Source organism: Plasmodium fragile (assembly GCF_000956335.1).
Source record: "Plasmodium fragile strain nilgiri unplaced genomic scaffold supercont1.48, whole genome shotgun sequence".
NCBI classification, from domain to species: Eukaryota; Apicomplexa; class Aconoidasida; order Haemosporida; family Plasmodiidae; genus Plasmodium; species Plasmodium fragile.
Genome location: NW_012192628.1, coordinates 115,455 through 132,916, shown reverse-complemented (window position 1 = coordinate 132,916; position 17,462 = coordinate 115,455). Strand labels below are relative to the sequence as shown.

Here is a 17,462-nt window from a genome sequence, read left to right as displayed (position 1 = left end):
GCGGCGGTTACGCAACATTAGCGGTGATTGGCGGCGGTTACGCAACATTAGCGGTGGTTAGCGGCGGTTACGCAACATTAGCGACCGTGTCACTTGCCGCTGTCCAAGCCTACCTCTTGGGCTCCACCTCGAACCCCACGATGTAGTTCTGGTCAGACTGGCCCCCATTATTGTTGTACAGGATGCTGATTTGGAAGTAGGTGTAAAGCAGGTAGTTCTTCTGCGAGCGGGGGAAAAGCGGCACGTGGGTAAGGGGGGGAAGAAGAAGCGTATAACAGCGTAGCGTATAGCAGCACAGCGCGGCGTACAATAGCACGCCGCGATAGGCCGCCTCACAAGTGAGCTGCCACCACACAACGTCACACTCCACTCGGTACGCACGTCCTGGATGTAGCCGACGGGGATGCCCGAGTAGTAAAAGCCCTTCCTTCGAGGGTCCTCGCGAAATATTTCCACATTGTCTACCGAGTAAATCATATTGTAGTTGTACAGAATGAGGTGCTTGTACTTCGCATAAGCGCTATCGTCAATGTAGATTCTACAATAGAAAACACAGGTGGCGTCGTTGAGGAAGGTGGTATGTATGGAGGTGGTGTGGAGGGTGTCCCCGGAGAGTATTTTGAAAATGTTTGGCGCCTCTTCACTCGATATGCTTGCGTTGTCGGAGGAGCACAGTGGGAAGGTGAAGTAGTCCAGGCTCGTCACCGCTCGCCGGCTGGAGAGATTCTTCACGCTGATGACCACCTTGTCGCTCTTCTTGTAAACCTGCCGCAGGGGGGGGGGGGAATGGTCGCGCACATGTGGTAGCGGCACACGGTTAGAGGTGGTCGCAGCAGATGTAGCCGCGGCAGGAGTGCTTGCCGTACCGTTGGGTTCATTCCGGGTAGGTAGGACGCCACATGTTGGACGCAGTGGAGGAAGACCACCGCGAGGGCGAAAAAAAAAATCTTGTAAATCATTTTTCCCGTTTGGCGTTATGTACATGTTATTCGTGCTGCCCGGCCATGCCACACACCAGCGTCGCGCGCGCAAAAATGGGGGAAAGCAAAGGTGATCTCCTTGGCGCTTCTTGTGAGCGGTACTCCCGCGTAGTTCCTACGTGGCCCTGTTCAGTGGCCCTCTCCGGTGGGGGGTAGGGCACGAGGTGAAGAGAACAAGCACATTGCGCGATGCACAAGCCGACAGTTGGCATAAAAAAAAAAAAAAAAAAATGGGAGGATGAAATAAATAAAGGTAAAAAAAAAAAAGAAGATGCTTCCAAACGTATTTTCCAAACTTTGAAGAATTAAAAAAATTGTAGGGCGACAGGGCCTCATGTTATGCAAGCCATCTGTGGAATTTCCACTAGGGGGTAGGAGAGAACAACAAGGAAAAAAAAAAAAAAAAAAAAAAAAAAATATTATTATTATAAATGTATATGGTACACGCTGTGCAGTGGAGCACATGAGGTGTTTTTCACCTAACACGTTGCGAAGGACCGCTTAACCGGTTCTTCTCTAAGCAAGGCGCATCTCTCGTTGGAGTTAACAAAACTGTGTGGTGTAAACCGAAAGCAGCTTCACATGTGCACATATGAAAGTGGCACATGCAAAAGCACTAAGCCTTAATATATGCATTATGAAAGTTTCTGTTGGCCCTGCAAAAGGAGAACATGTACCCATTCGGCGCCGTGCTTGTGTGTGCATCCAAGGGGGAAACTTGCCCTTGCCCAAGTACCTCTCCCCAGTGAGCGCGTGCATGTGACGACTTGCTCTCTCCCGTTAGAAGTTGTGCGTCATTGTCCCGCCACTACACCACTTTAAAAGTGGTCTCCCCTTTGTTCAGATTAAAAAAAAAAAAAAAAAAAAAAAAAAAAAAAAAAAAAAAAAAGTGGCGACAGGTTGATGAGAAGTTACTCTAAGTTGCGAACAACTACGCGTAGCCGCGCCAAGCGTAGTGACGCAGGACGAGGCTGTGAGGAAACAAAAACGATGACACACTGGTGGTGAAACAAATCAGGAGATCGTCACCCGCATTTGTGTGCTTGTTGTGTAACAGGACCTGTAGTTTCCAATTGAGTCCTTATTGAGTCCCTATTGCGTACCCATTGAGCACATATTAAGTACCTATTGGAGGCGGCGCAAAAAGTTTTATTTATTTATTTAGTTCTTTTTTTACTTGCCCCCTCCGTGCATACACAGTAAAATGGTATGACCCATTCTGTGCATACCCTCTGTACATGCAGCTGCGTTGTCAGAGTAGCGACTTTGCGTTGGGGTTACAAAAGGGAGCGTCCGGAGGGAGTGTGAGATTGAGCAAGCATCCGGGTGGCAGGGGAAAGAGCGACTGGGCCCCTACACACACCGCACAACGAAGAAGACGAAGCAAACGAGAGAGCCCATGCGTACACACACTGTGATGCATGTGTACGGTTCTTGTCGAGTGTCCTCTGTGCTACTTAGTGTTTTTGTGTGTGTGTGGGTGGGGAGGCGCTGTGCCAAAACGGCTAAACATGAAATAGGTGTGGAAGTGAGAAGTGGTGTGGTTTCCCTGAAGGCGGTTTAAAAAATTTTTTTTCCCCCCCATTTCAATTGTTAAGAAGGCGACTGGATCCTCCTGCACTGGTCAGCAGGGGTGGGTTCCCTCCCTTCTACTCTCACATGACCATTTTGCATGTTTGTGCATCCCAGCTTTAGTGTCCTTGGTATGATGAGAAGTGCCGGTTGGAGAGGTAGGTGTGTGTGTGTGTGTGTACAAGTATAATAAAATTGCTCCGTCTGCAGACTTACACCCCATCGACTAAGTGCTACACACACGGGCGCTGATTATTCTTGCCCCGTTCCATACCCGCAGGAAACGATGAAAGCAGTCACGTTGCTTCTGAAGGCCGCCCTACTCGCAGTGGCCAGCAGCCTGAGGACACCCGATGTGAGAAGCAGGACCCAAGAAATTATTCCAAATGCTAACCACAAATATATCCTGACTGAAATAAAAAAAAAAGGAAGACGAGTCTACACAAATATAAATTTTCATAACATTGACAAAAGTGTTAAAAATGAAATTATAAAAAAAAAAGATTATAATTATAATGAAAGCATAGGAGATAAATTGAGGAAGCTGAAGAAATTGAAGAATGTATTAAACCAATACTCCTTACGAATTAATAAAGAGGACCTAGACAATTTAAGAGAGAGGACAAAGGAGCTGGTGAAAACAAATTTTGATTTCACCAAAAGTTATTATGTACAGGTGTATAACAGATTGAAAGAGGACTCTGGCGTCGTTTTTCATAAATTAAAAAATGGTTATAACATTTGCTACGAGTACCTTGGAAGTACCTACCTCTTCAATGCTGTGCAAAATTATTTACTCAACTTGCCCTTATTGAGCAAGTCCAGTTGCCTGCCCAAAATGGTTAATTACAATTCGGTTAATTTATTGTTTATTTTATTTACCTTTATATATTTTAAGAGCGATTTAATTTATAGCCTTTTTAAAAAAAAATATGCTTTCATTGGAGAATTCCGAGATGTGAAGACAGACCGCCTTGTGAAGATGCATACCTTGGCCACTTTGGTTTTTTTTTTTTATAAGTTTTTTGTGTTACGGTTATTCTTTGTTTTGAATTCGTATAGTTTTTTTTCTCGCAGGTTGTCCATGCTCAACAATGTGGTGCACGTACTTTTTTTTTCCTTTTTGTCTGTGTACCCCTACTTCCTCGTCCAGGCCAACTGGGGCAGCTTCCACGTGCTCGGCTCCCGCAGAAGTAGGTCCCCCGCGTTGTTTGCGGCGTTATCGTTGTTAGCAGCGTTAGCATTAGCGCTGCTAATCGCGCTAATCGCGCTATGCGCTACATGTCCGTGCCGCATCACCGCTCCTCACTGCACCCCCTTCCCCGCAGGCAAAATCCTCGGAGGCGTCGTGCTTGCGCAGCTGCTCCTCATCTACACGCGACTCATGTGCCAGAACAACTGGACCTTCCTCAAAAAATGGACGGACGAGCAGTTTTTTAACCGGGACGAAATCATGAAGGAGCTCAAGGAAGACCAGAAGACCGACTTCTACGTCAACCTCCTCAACCAGTACAGCTTCCTCAAGAGGCTCTATCTGGGCAATAACAAGTTCTACGAGATCCTGCTCCACCTACATAAATACAAGTACCTCCTCGATATTATTTCGCCCATCAATTCGTTGTTCTACATATACATTGCGCACTCGGCTTACTACTACCTGAACAATTTGTCCTTCGCCGGCATTTACATTTCTTCCTTTTCGCTGGCGCTCTTCCTGCTGAATGTTTTATCGAACAAAATAGACATGTACTTCTTGACTCGCACCTAGGTTGCCCTCCGAACACACACTTTTACACATGCAGAAGAAGGAATTTTTTTACACATTCACACCCACGTATAATGCGTTTATTGGGAGAGACCCATTTTTCTAATTCGCGGAACCTCTCGGAGGTGTGAACGGGGGATCCGCATCTGCGTGTTGTTCCTTTTTTTTCTTTTTTTCTTTCCCTTCACACCCCCGTGGGCATGCCCCATTTGTTGAACCTTTGGCCAGTTCACTTCACGACCCCTTCTTTTTTTTTTTTTTTTTTTTTTTTTTTTTTGTTCTCCGCCCAAACGTTTTTTTTTTATCAATACTGGCCAAGGTGGGGGGGGAAAAAAAAACAATAAAAGAATAAAGCTTCCAATTTGCAATTACAAACCCGTATTGGTAGTGCTCCCCAGCTGCCGTAAAAGGAAAGCCCATGTATGTGTATAAACATACACACATGCGTTTTATATACGTGTATGCCCCCCTTTATTGCAAAAAGTAAGAAGCGGCGTCATGCCAGCTAGCTGTGGAGAACATTCGAGGCGACGTTCACTCAGCGATTGTGCAGTGGGTATATACACTTTTTGGAGAAAAAAAAATATATATAAAAAGAACAGTAGGTCGTATTCTCCCCATTTGATGCTTAATGTGCCTTGGCCGTTTTTGTTCCTCTCTATGAGGGCGAAGTTAGCGAGGTGTAATACCTCTGCGGATGTCTTGTTCGTTTTTTTTTTTTTTTTTTTTTCACATGATTAGGCACTGAATTTACCTTGCCTGTGCATATTTTTTTTTTTTTTTTTTTACCTAATTGGCTTTATTTTTGCTGCCCTTTTAGCTTGTCTGTTCATAATTTTTTTTTTTTTTTTTTTCTCGAAATTGTCATTTTGTTTCTGTGTTACCTTATCTGTTGATACATTTTTGGCCAACCGATTGCGGTGTTTTTTTTCCCCCCCCCCTTTGCTGCACATCTTTCCGTGCACTTTTCTTCCCCCCTTTGGAAGAGTCGTGGAAAACTGGGTGCGGTGTGTATGCCCTCCCGCGTGAAGCGAACCAAATGAGCCTAAACTTTAGCGACGATGATGAGGTGTATGCCCAGGATGGGGCGAAAAATGGGGAACCAGATGACTTGAATGGTGGAGCACTAGGGGATCCCATGGGGGACGTGGCGGAGCACTACATGGGGGACCAGGCAGAGGACTACATGGGAGACGTGGCGGACGATCCCGTTGGGGAAGAGCACAATGAACAGGAGGAAAAGAAGAAACGGAAAAAAAGCATGGGGTTTCAACTGAAAAACATTTTTAACGATGTAGCTTTGAATAAAATCACTAGTTACATTAGGAAGAAGCGGAAGAGTGAAAAGAGAAACAGTTACACAAGCACGTGGAATGATTCACATGCAGGTGATAACCATGGCAGTAGTGGTGAGCAAGGCGACAGTGACGATGATGGAATGGGCGATGAAGAAGACGAGCTGCAAAAGTATGTGCGCGAGGAAAAAGACAAAATAAAACAAATACTCCCACAAAATGATGAATTGTGGGATATATATATGTACTTAAATTTAAAAAAAAAGAAAAGAAAAATTGATTATAACGAAAAACACTACACAGCAGCTATTCGGAAGATACTAGAGTGCATAACGAATGATTACAAAACGATTGTTATTGCAAAGTTGTTCGAAAATCAAGTGCTCAAAAAGTACTTAATTTTACCTGACCAGTCAGATTTTTTTAAAAACAGCAAAATTGAATATATCGGGAGGAATACTTCTGTGCCTATTATAAAAAGGAAGAATTATCTTTTGGAAATAAAAAAAAAGCTAGTAGAATTATACATAAAGGGAAACTGTTGCAGTTATACAAAGGATGAGGAGTTGTGTCACTTGTACGGGAAGGAGAAGGATAGCGGGGATTTGTCTGAGCATCAGGGAGAGCCCAGTCAAAGGAGTAACGTTGACCAGGCAGGAAAAGACACCAACTTTATAATTGAAAAGGAAAAAATAAATTTGGAGTTAACCAAGCTGGCAGACAAGTATACCCGCATGGTACACAAAATAAAACAACATCGTAGAAAAAATTTAAAAACAAATTTCAACCTTTTTATGAATTTAATAAATGAAGTCATATCAAAGTTGTACTTTCCTGTTAATAATGTTTTACTTATGGGGGACAACAAGACGGACTTGACCGATATTTACAAAACGGTCCGGCGTAAATACAATATACATGATGTCCTCTCCAAGGTACAAACGCTCAGTCAGAAGAAAGAGGTGTATGAACACTACCGTGCGTACTTGATTTATAAGTATAAGACAACTTACTCCGTTTGCGACGAGCTGTTTAAGACGCACCAAATGGGCGAGAACATTAACATTTTTAATTTTAAAAGTTTTTACAATACCGACTTTGGGGCGGATAAATTTTGTGTCATTCGTTCTGCGGAAGGGGACCAACAGGAGGAGGGAGCGGCAACTTCCCACGGTGACGATGCGGTGCGTGAACAGGAGGTACGCAAGGACGAGCAGGGTGAGTCCGGGGACCCCTTCTCCGGCGACGTGTATGACATGTACGACGCGGAGGACTTTTTCCAAGTGAACGTGTGCCCTGATGTGGCGGCAGGAAAGGCGCCTGCGGCGAGGGATTCCTCCAGTGTGCAGGCCGAGGCCACGGGTACCGCCCATGTGAATGGTGGTCCTGTGAATGGTGGTCCTGTGAATGGTGACCCCGTGAATGGTGCCCCGGTTGAGGAGACGCCCCTCGAGCGGGCCAAGCGGATCGCCCGCGAGAAGAAGCAGAAGCTGTTGGAAAGCAGAGGGAAGATTATATGAGCTGTGTGTTGTGGTGAGTGTGCGCATCCATGGCAGTGTTGCCATCCCAACAACTCATGCCGCTCCTACCACTGCACACCCTTTTAGCCTTGACCCTTTTTATTTATTTATTTTTTTATGCTACCTTTTTGCGTGGCTTGTTTATTTATTATTACTACTTATTTTTTCCTATTTATCTTTTTTATTTATTTTTTCTTATTTATTTATTTTTATTTATTCCTGGACCTCAACCTCTTTCCCCTCCCCCCTCCCATGGGGAACAGACCGCTTAATTGCTCGGCTTGTCTTTGGTTTATTTGCCCTCCCCAAACAACTTGGCCTCCAAAAAAAATTCTGCTAAGTTGGAATTGCTTCGTGCGTGTGCGCGCATATACGTGCCCTCGACTGCATTGCCGCTTTTTTAATGTGGAAAAAAAAAAAAAAAATTATAGTCCCACGCCGGGGTACATATAGTACACATAGGGACGAGGCTCTACCCCTTGGGATTATTTGCTTCCCAAGTGGGCACTTCCCCCCCTTGGGGTTCGCAATCCATCGTTATAGCAGAGGGGGGAAAATCACCTTGTTGGGATGTGCACACGGAAAGGGAGGCGTGTGGTCTCATGTGCCTCTTTCATTTTTTTTTTTTTTTTTTTTTTAAGCTTGCAAAAGCTGTTGTGCCATGTTGTCCTGTTGGCTAACTCGTCCTACAGTCTGATTTTCAAAGGAGTGCACATTTGGGTAGCAGAATGGAAGGAGGCCGAGTTGTTCGCTGGTCGGTGTTAATTCATAACAAAAATAAATTAGCATTTCACAGGGGGGACAAGCTAATCATAATCACGTGCATGGGTGGAGGAGCTGTATGCCTACTTGTGTGTTTTGTGCAGGCATTTTTTTGCAGGAATATTTTTTCCGGAAGGATTCTGCCTTGGCGCCACTTCAACTAATCGTGGGGAAGGGGACTACACCCTCTCGCAAGCAAAGAAGGAAAATTCACGGGGCGCTTTTAGCAGGTACTTTACCCCATTAGGAAAAAGAGTGCGCGCGTTGCATCGTTGAGTAAAATAAGGGAAGCATACTACGTGTACGCACGCACTAATATTTGCAGCATGCATGCAGGGGTGCATTCGTTTACGCCTTTTTATTTCTTTGAAGAAAACGTATTTCCCTTTTCTTTTTTCAGCCCGCCGACCCGCCCCTTCTCACGGCGATAGAACGGCAGGTCATTACTAGAGCTGTCCCGGTCATAAAAAAAAAAAAAAAAAAAAAAAAAAAAAAAAAAAAAAAAAAAATTTGAAGGGGAAAGCGAGCCCATCCTTTGTCCATGAGAGGAAACGAGTTTGTAAAGCAGAAAGTGCACACAACGAAGGGAGAGGTGGCGTTTAGCACATGCTTTTACTTATTATGATTAAGCGAAAGCATTCCTTTTTCCTTTGTTACTACTGACGTATGTGCGTCAGGCGCTTCAGAGTAAAACACGGGCGGATGGGAAATAATCCCACGACGATCTCCGTTGATGAGAGGAGCCTCTCTCGAGCGGAGAGAGTTGCAGTGCGAGGCTCGAAAACGGTGTGGCCGCAGTTGGCTACTTGGCGACTTACAGCCTAGAACAAACAGGGGAGACGTCGCCCCTTTTATTTTATTATATTATTTGGTTTGTTTTCTTTATTTTATCTCTTTATTTTACTTCTTTATTTTACTTTTTTACGCTGTTAAGATACAAATAAAAAGATAGGGGGGAAGGACATACAAGGAAGAGGGTACGGCGAAGTATAGCTGTGGGATGGTTGCTTCTGCGTGGGCAAAGATTTCCCCTGCTGCAGGAGTGGGCCCCCTATTTTTTGCCTGACCTGTTCATATATTTTTTTTTTCCTCCCTTTGGATCATTTTTTTTGCGCTGAAGAGGAGATACCAGAAAGGGGGGTAGCGAAGCCGCACAAGGGAAAAGTGAAAGCACACCGCTGGTCATCGCCGCTGTAACCCCTATCAGCGAACTGTACCAGCGCAACGATGGAGGCGGAGGGGAGAATCCTCGAGAGGAGCAGGGAGCTGAGCGAAATTTTGATCAAGTCCTTCAAAAATGAAGTGGGAAGCGTGAATTACCTGAACGAGTGCAGAAACAGAGATTGCTCTGAATTTTACGGAGCCTTTTATTTAGTATACTCGGACCTGATAGAGAAGGACAAGACGTTGAGCATGTTCAAGGACCATCTGGTGTTCCTCTCCTTTTGCTACATGAACAAATTATTGTTAAAGCATTACCATGTGTACCCACAAGAGAGTAAAGTTAGCATAAGAAATAGCTTTATTAATATTCTGTTTTCTCTACCCATAAGTTTTAATCACGAGTTGGATGGGAGCACACTACACATGAAGGAGAAGTCAGTAGAAGCAGTGAAAAAAAAATTCGCTGATGTGTTTCTGAACCCAATTAATTTGTTAATGAGTGACTACCTCAAGGAGAGGGACAATTACATGATTAGGTTTTATATAAATTGTACGAAGAATAAATTTGCGCAGATTTTTAGTATCCTTTGCCTGAACAATGAGTACGTTTACTTTAGGTACTTGTATAACTTTTTGCTTTTCTTCGTGAGGGAGTTTCTAACGCGCAGGTTGTCTTTGCAGGGGGGTGGCAGTGGTAGCGATGGTGAGTACTTCTCCACCGTCGTGCACATCTGCCTCAACTTCCTGCGGGAGATCTTCTACCACATTAGCAACGAGAGCAGCAGCAATGTTCATAACAAACAGCAGCTCAACATTTTCAGGGGACTCATAATAAACGAGGCGAACGAGTTGTTCGAGTTTTTGTCCATTTGCTTCTACGATAGTCTTAGTTGCAGGAAGAGGGGACAATTCGAGTTACTCATTGAATGTGTGAAGGACCTGTTTTTCTTCTTCCCCTCCCACTTGTTCTTCAACCACCGGGGGGGTAGCAACTCCCCTCTGAAGTTCCTCTTAAACTTGCTCTTTGTGCGCTTCGCGGGGGGTGCAAACAGTGCATTGAGCAGCGGTGTGGGAAGTCATGAACCGCCCTTGCCGCTAACCGAGTTCAACCTTCTATACAATAGTTACCTGTCCCTGAGCCAACTCAGTTGTGTGTCGCCCAGCGTGCAGTCCTTCTTGGCCAAACTAGACCTGGAGGAACACCTCCTACACATCTTCCTGAGCATCATCGAGTACATATCTCGAATAAACAGCAAGAGTTTTATTCAATTGGATGAAAGCGAGTTAATGCAATTCCTCGAAAGTTACTTTAACATAAACCTTAATGTGTTAGACGTGACTAGCTACTCGTATCAGAAGTTGTACATCCGCATGATTGTGAATTTGTCCTCCATCCCCATTTCAAATTATCTGCACGAAAAAAATAACAAAAAAAAATGCCTGCACATGTACATAATAAATGTATTCAAAAATATTTACCATCCCGATGTTGAAATATTGGCCAATGTCTTATCCATTTGTAAAAATATATTTGAAAATAACAGGGACTTGATTTATATTAAGAACAAAGAAAATGAATTAGCTAGCCAAAAATATAATATACACAAAATTGAAAGAGAAAGTATGCTGGATCAGAACAATGAAAAACTATTTAATCCTGATACACAATTTGTCGTGAGCCGAGAAGATTTAAAAAAACTTTTCATGCTCATGTTTGTTCGTTTTATGAAAATCCCTGTATACTCTGATCAGAATTGTTTAAATAAGAAAATGATGATCGACTTTGTTCATAATTTTATTAATGAATACAATGAGGAGTGGTTTCAGACCTACTTCCGTTACGTGCGAGAAGATTGTATGGAGGGAGACAAAGGGGAGCAGGGTTTGAATTGTTGTAACCAAACAGGGCGAAGGGATAACACGAAAAATTTGCTAAAGCAGAAAATTTTTGCCCTTTTTCGTGTATTGGTAGGACTTAACCACGAAGTATTTTCCATCATGGTTGAAGTCTTTTGTGAGTTTTTTATATTTTATAAGAATATTAATGTCCAAAATTTGTGTAATGAGACCATGAAGGTGAAGGACTACTTCGTTTTTGTTTTGCTTCGTGTGTATTGTGAGTTGCTCGTTTTTTTTGTTAACACCTTGAAGGAGTGTAAGGGAGTGGTTACTGGTGGAGACACGGAGGTAAACGAGGAAGTCATTTCTTTTCAGCTTCTTCCCCCTGGAGAGAAGGAGGCCTACTTACAAGGGATTCTACATTTGAGGAACTCTCTTGCGAAACGCATCATTGGGTCACATGCGTTTGAAGAGACGGAGCTGGACAGGAAGATGCAGGAGGCGGTGAATTGGAAGGGGGTGCAAACGAACTGGCAGCGTGCCGATGGAGGAGAGGACAGCAATAACATAGAAGACTTGAAAAAGAGAAAGGAAAAAGTGGAGTTACAGATACACATTATTAATTGTATTCAAAAGTATGGGGGGTCTCCTTATTATGAAATTAGTCTAGAGTGTATTAACAATTTGTTAAATTGTTATAAGGAAATTTTGAATGGTGATTTTATGAACATGTGTAAAGTTTCTTCAAACTTTCTTTTGTTCGAGGTGAAGAGGTTGCAGTTCCTCTCGGAAAGTACCTACCTACTACACTACAATAAGCAATGTGCCTTTTACATGATGGAAAATTTATTACGTAACATCGTCCAAGGGGAGGAGACGCCAGGTTCAACGGATTCGAGAAGCGACTCCAACACTTCTATCGAGCTGAAGAAAAATTATTTTGCCATTTTCACTTCCATTATCTCCAACCTGAAGCATCTAGTAACAAACGATATGCTCGAGAAAATGCTGAACTCCTTCCTTGAGTTTAAAGCGAGCAATAATGTCTTCAAGTGTAACAAGGAGCTTTGTGTATTTCTACTAACCCTCATTTCTGTGTTGAAGGTGGGTGACATGAACGACAAAGTGATAAACACTTATTTGAGTGTCGTCATGGAAGAACTCTTTGTATTCCTAACAGATGCTTCTAAAAGCATATCCTCGTTCGAGACCCTTTACGAGTTTTTATTTGGAGACGAGAGGAAGGTGGAGATCGGGCGCACACTGTTTGATATACTCAAAATCGCGCAGACCTACTTTTGTGTTTTTTCCTTCTTCAAAGTGGAGTCTCGTCTTCGAGGGGTTGGTGAGAAAATTTTGGGGTCAGCTGGTGACATGGATGGGGTGGCCAAGGGGATATTGGAGAATGTGCGTCTGGTGGAGAATAATCCTTTCCTTCAAATGAGCATTGAGTTGTTTACGCGAGTGATGTTTGTGTACCCTGGTCTGAATGAGATGTTGAAGAACTGCCGGTCATTCGAGGCGCACCCCATGCTTTGCGCGGAGGTGAGTTACTTCCACTTGAGCGAGCGGGAGCGCGAGATCGCCTCTGTGTGCGCGCGCATGGGTAAAGAAGCCATTAGCGGGGTTAGCGGCGTTGGCGTGGCTGGCGGCATTAGCGCGATTAGCAGCGTTAGCAGCGTCAGCGGCCTTCGGGGGGTTGGGGGGGCACCCCCAAAAGGAGGAAAGAAGTTCAGTTTGACGGTGAAGTGCCTGCACGAGAATATGTGCAGCGTGGTGAAGCGGTTCATCAGCGAGGGGTACATGTTTGTGTACAATGACACGGAGAAGCTGTTCCTGGAGGTGCTATCGCCGGCATTCGACTTCAGCCCCTACCACTTCATGGCTCAAAATGTGCAACAGGTATATTTATGTCTGAGCGAGAAGTTAAGGCAGCAGCTGGTAGAACGAACCCTAAAAGAGTTAGTAACCAAGTGGTGTGAACACATATTTTCACAATTTGTATTGAAGCACTACAACTACTTCAAATCAAGCTTCGAACACATACAGATGGTTCATGAACACCTGAATAAACAAGTCGATATGAAAGAAGAAGAGTACGTCATGTATGGTGACCTCTTATACCATAACAAAAATTATATTCTTACGTTTATAAAAATATGCAAAAATATTTTTACGGTTCCAAATGAATTTAAGAATAATCGAGACGGCAAATCTGTTTTCTTTCCTTTTTACCGAGACAGCAAGAATGAAACGTTGAACAATTTATTTATAACTTTGGAGTTACTTCTGCACAGCTACGATTGTAATATTGTGAAGAAGTCATTAGGTTTATTCTTAGATATGTCGGACTCGATTATGTTTCTTCCTTTTGACTCATCTCACTTTTTAATTTACCTGGGGATGCTTAAAATCGTTTTGCGAGCCTTCCTCCTGTTTAACCCTCCAATACTGACTCTTCAGCAGAAGGGCAAGGGTGGGGGTCAGGGTGTTAATAATTCGAACCTGTTGAACAGATACGAAGAGAAGAATAATGCTGGAGGAGGAGCAAGAAGAGGGGATGACCTCCTTCATAATGACTCTATGGAAGTGTACACAGGAGAGATGAACCTGTTTATGAAGAACGACCCACAAGAATTAACCTCATATTTACATGTCATCCCTTCTGCCTTTATTAAAATCTGCAAAAATTATTTTTGCCTGCAAGCCAAGGTGTACAGACTGAAGGAGAGTGGTGGTGCTACTTCATTAGATGAGTTACTCCAGTTGGACACTGTAAAGCATTTTCTTTTTCTCTTCAAGGATGTGGACGGTTCCTCCTCGTTCGACTTTCGTACCATCGTCGCTGACCTGTTTCAACAGAACGCTTGCGACTACTTGAGGGGTGTGCTCGTGCAGTGCCGCCTCGGCGCTCAGGGGTGAGAAAAGTGTGTCAACCCGACCCGCTTCTAAACCTTCACACGGTGTAGTACAGTGTAGTAGCTCTCCCCCGTTCCGTTTTTTCCACTCGCATGCGCGTGCACCTCCCCACATTTTTGTAGCGACTCATGTAACTCTTTTTAATTAACGAAAAAAAAAGTTAACACCAAAATTGCACAGGAAAAAAAAATATATGTATGTATATATATATGTATATGTAAAATCCTTTTGGCCACGTCCCACCTGGTAATGCCCCTACACCAGAGTGGAGTAAAAAATTTTTTTTTTTTCCCCCTTGTGCCCATTTTGTGCGTTGGCGAAAAAGGTGTGTACCTTGTCAACTCCGTGCGTAAGAGTAGGAAGCGCGTACGTATTTTTAAAACGATGCTTGGCACGGCTGGCGGCGAACAAAGGAAATTTGTTTTTTTCCCCTCTGCCTCCCCCCCGCATATCACCATGTGTGCAGAGAGCTATGTGCGCACCCCCCGTTCGAACAGATGTTACAACCCCACAAATGTGAAGCCTTGCGGATGCCCTCAGTGCCTGGAGCTGTACGTCAGCTCCTGTGGCTGCTGCTAGTTTTTGTGTCGACAGGGAAGGTTCCCTGTGTGCACAGCTTCACTGTGCAAAGAGGTCTCCAATTTTCAGTTCACCCCTGTGGATGTAGAAGGAAGGTTCCGATAGTCCCTAGGGTTGGCAGGGCCTTGGAGAGACCCATCACTGTTTTGAAGTCCACGGAGGAATTCGATGATTACAAATACTTCACAGATGAGTACGTTAGCGCGAGGGGGAAGTGGTTCTCTTGTGGTGAAGGAGAGGCCGCCACTACTTGACCCCTTTGTCACCACTTCTCCCCTTCACCGCCGCTCCTGTGCAGGTACATCCCGCCGCTTCCCCCCGTGGAGACGTGGGAGGAGCTGCTGATGAAGGAAGAAATTAGAAACAAGGCGGAGGACGAGAAGCGGAGCGTGGACGATTACACGCTCACGCACGAGAGCAGGCAGAAGGTGCTGGACATCATGCGGCAGACGCGCCTGATCAACCACTGCAACTACGAGGCCCAGAAGAACAAGCAGAAGAACGTGCTGTACTTCGTGACGCCCAAGATGGGTTAGTGCGGTTATCGCACGTGGCGAGGTGCACCTCTTCCTCACCGCTTCCTCACCACCGCTTTGCTCTCTTCGCCGCTTCCTCACCGCCGCTCCTTTTCCGCAGGCCCGTACTGCAAGCTTATGGAGGGGGACAAGGATAAAATGGAAAGCCTAATCAGCAAGGTAAAGGAAAAGTTTGAAAACAAGGTACAAATTGTGAACATGAAGATGGACGTCAAGATGCCTCTGTTCGAAATATTTTTACAAGCAAACATACACACACAAATAAAAATCTTCCACGCCAGGGGGAGGACTCTACAGTATAGATTGCCCCCCCCCTTTTGGACCAAATGCAAAATACTTAAGGAGAACAAGCTGCTGCAGGAGAAGTACGGAGGAGAGTGTGCCCCAGGGTTGTTTCCTCGTTACGATGAATATGTTATGATGGAAATAATGACTGAGTGTGTCTTTAATGACAAGTACAATTACTATGTGTACGACGTGAATTTGGAGTGGGAGAACTTGTGTGCACTTACTCCGGAAAATAAAGAGCTTCGGAAGATCGTTCACCAGAACGTGCACGTCCCTACTCGCCTGGCGGTCATCAAGGCTTTCGAGGAGGGTAAGGCTCCATCGCCGCGTTACACATTGATGCGGCGTGCCCATTTGATCAGCAGTCCAATTGCTCATTTGCCAACTCACCCCCCCCTGACATGCTTTTAGGCATCGCGGACTTCAGAGACGTCATCCACGAGGAACACCTCATTATGCTCCGTGAGCAGCGGAAGATGAAGGAGAATCGTCGTTACAATTTTTAGTGTCCGCATGGTTTCGGGAGGTGACATGCACCGTCGTCCACGAATGCCTCAATTGGACGTAACTGCCTTTTGCTGCATTGCGTCTAGCTTTTTTTTTTTTTTTTTTTTTTTTTTTTGTTCATGTAAAATGCGAACTCTTTGCGGTCGTGGCCGCGACAAACACACACACACATACACCTCTGCGGTAGGGAGACTTATGCCCCACCACAAAGAGGTACGTCTATAGCATATTAGCTCAGCGCAGATGGATACCTGCCAAGGGGTTGCCGCTTCAGTGACGACAACTACCACCGCTTCCGTACTTTTTTAGCTGTGCTGTCGTAAGTGGAACATATGGTACCATTGCTATTGTTATGTTTTTTTTTTTTTTGCCTGCACATGTTCAGGCATATGTTGCACCATCCTTGAGGAGACTTTTTTTCCATGACTGAACGGGGAAGCGTGTCCCTTACGCGGCTACACATGTGTGTTGCGTGTAAGTGCAACTGTACACACACAGCCGATTCGTTCTCCTCCCTCCACTCTTCATTATTCACTCTTCACTTGGAACGTATGCCAACGTACATGCCTCTTTGAACACTGTTGCAATGCATGTGGTGAGCGAAAAGGAGGAACAACAAAAAAAATTACGTTACACATGTATCCCCAACATATGAAAAAATTTCCCAAAAGTGTTCCCTTCTTAATGGGCCTGAAAACAGTGACGTGTTTAACACGACAGGGAGGTAGCACACGGGAGGGACAAAAAAAGTTATATATATGACCCCCCAATAATGCGTACACAAGTGAGTAGGCAAACAAAAATAACAAGGGGCAAAAATGGGGAGCATATTTATACTTGTGCGACGCGTTTACATTACGTCAAGGCGATGTTCTTTTCAGTTTTGCATTTCCCCCTAACACGCCCATACCACACGCTGCTCATCATACGGTTGGTTATTCAGTTGGCCATTCGTTCGGTCATGTTGTTGTCATCCTCACCCTTTTAATACTTTTTTTTTTCCTTTTTTTTTCCCTGTACCCATTTCTTCTGCGGGCCATTTTTTTTTTTTTTTTTTTTTTTCATCGGCCTCATCTGGCACACGCAGCACACCCTGGTATACGGGGGTACGGTATGGGTATGTTCGCGGGAAAAAAAAACTAAGCGAATTTTGTCGTTGCCAGCAGGCAAAAAAAAAAAAAATATATACGAAAATAAATATTCTGCTTGTACTTGCATCCCTCGCCGATTGCGTCGCCGTATCGTCACAAGTTCCTTTCACTAGTCGACGCTCGCCATTGTCGTCATCACCTTATCCCCATATCCCCCCCGGGCAAACACAGGTAAAATCGCAGGAGAGGGCGACCAGCACTTTTTTGGCCGCCACGCCGAGCACCTTTTTCCCCCCATGAGTTGTTAACAAAAAGCGTTGCGCACGTATATAAAGTGGTATGCATACGTCATGTTCCCGTGTGCCATGCGTTAGGCGCTATGCGCGCATGAAAGCGGGGCGAAGAAGGGGGGTAAAACTCCAACGCTAAACGGCATTCCTGCGGACACGCAAAATATAAATACTGCTCGGGTGAACGCCTTACCAGCGCGAGCGGTGCCCCCGAGTAAGCGTTACCCCAACGGTTGAGTGAACACAGCGTACTGTTTTTATGGGGAATATATATACATTTATATACACGGAGCACTCTTTACGGCCGTTTTTTTTTCCCCTTTTTTTTTTTTTTTTTTTTTTTTTTTTTTTTTTT

General features: G+C 44.5%; 4 protein-coding genes across 4 annotated transcripts in view; 3 read left to right on the top strand and 1 right to left on the bottom strand.

Moving 5' to 3' along the window:
• The window catches only part of AK88_03878 (uncharacterized protein), a gene marked incomplete at both ends in the record, with an annotated part of 2,736 nt that extends 1,777 nt beyond the window's left edge, over positions 1-959 (bottom strand). Inside the window, 3 exons of the mRNA XM_012481488.1 lie at positions 114-220; positions 382-765; positions 867-959. Of these exons, the coding sequence (XP_012336911.1) occupies positions 114-220; positions 382-765; positions 867-959 (584 nt within the window). The remainder of the gene's footprint in view (positions 1-113; positions 221-381; positions 766-866) is intronic.
• A 1,879-nt stretch (positions 960-2,838) lies between these two features.
• On the top strand, positions 2,839-4,320 carry AK88_03877 (uncharacterized protein; the record flags this gene model as incomplete). The annotated part of the gene is made up of 2 exons (XM_012481487.1): positions 2,839-3,745; positions 3,881-4,320. The coding sequence occupies 2 exons, from the start codon at positions 2,839-2,841 to the stop codon at positions 4,318-4,320; spliced, it is 1,347 nt and encodes a 448-aa protein (XP_012336910.1).
• Positions 4,321-5,356: 1,036 nt separating this feature from the next.
• Positions 5,357-7,132, top strand: AK88_03876 (uncharacterized protein; the record flags this gene model as incomplete). The annotated part of the gene is made up of 1 exon (XM_012481486.1): positions 5,357-7,132. One exon carries the CDS (start codon positions 5,357-5,359, stop codon positions 7,130-7,132), a length of 1,776 nt encoding a protein of 591 aa, XP_012336909.1.
• Positions 7,133-9,121: 1,989 nt separating this feature from the next.
• On the top strand, positions 9,122-15,725 carry AK88_03875 (uncharacterized protein; the record flags this gene model as incomplete). Its single annotated transcript, XM_012481485.1, has 5 exons — positions 9,122-13,815; positions 14,484-14,588; positions 14,694-14,926; positions 15,032-15,529; positions 15,631-15,725. 5 exons carry the CDS (start codon positions 9,122-9,124, stop codon positions 15,723-15,725), a joined length of 5,625 nt encoding a protein of 1,874 aa, XP_012336908.1.
• Positions 15,726-17,462: the final 1,737 nt, after the last annotated feature.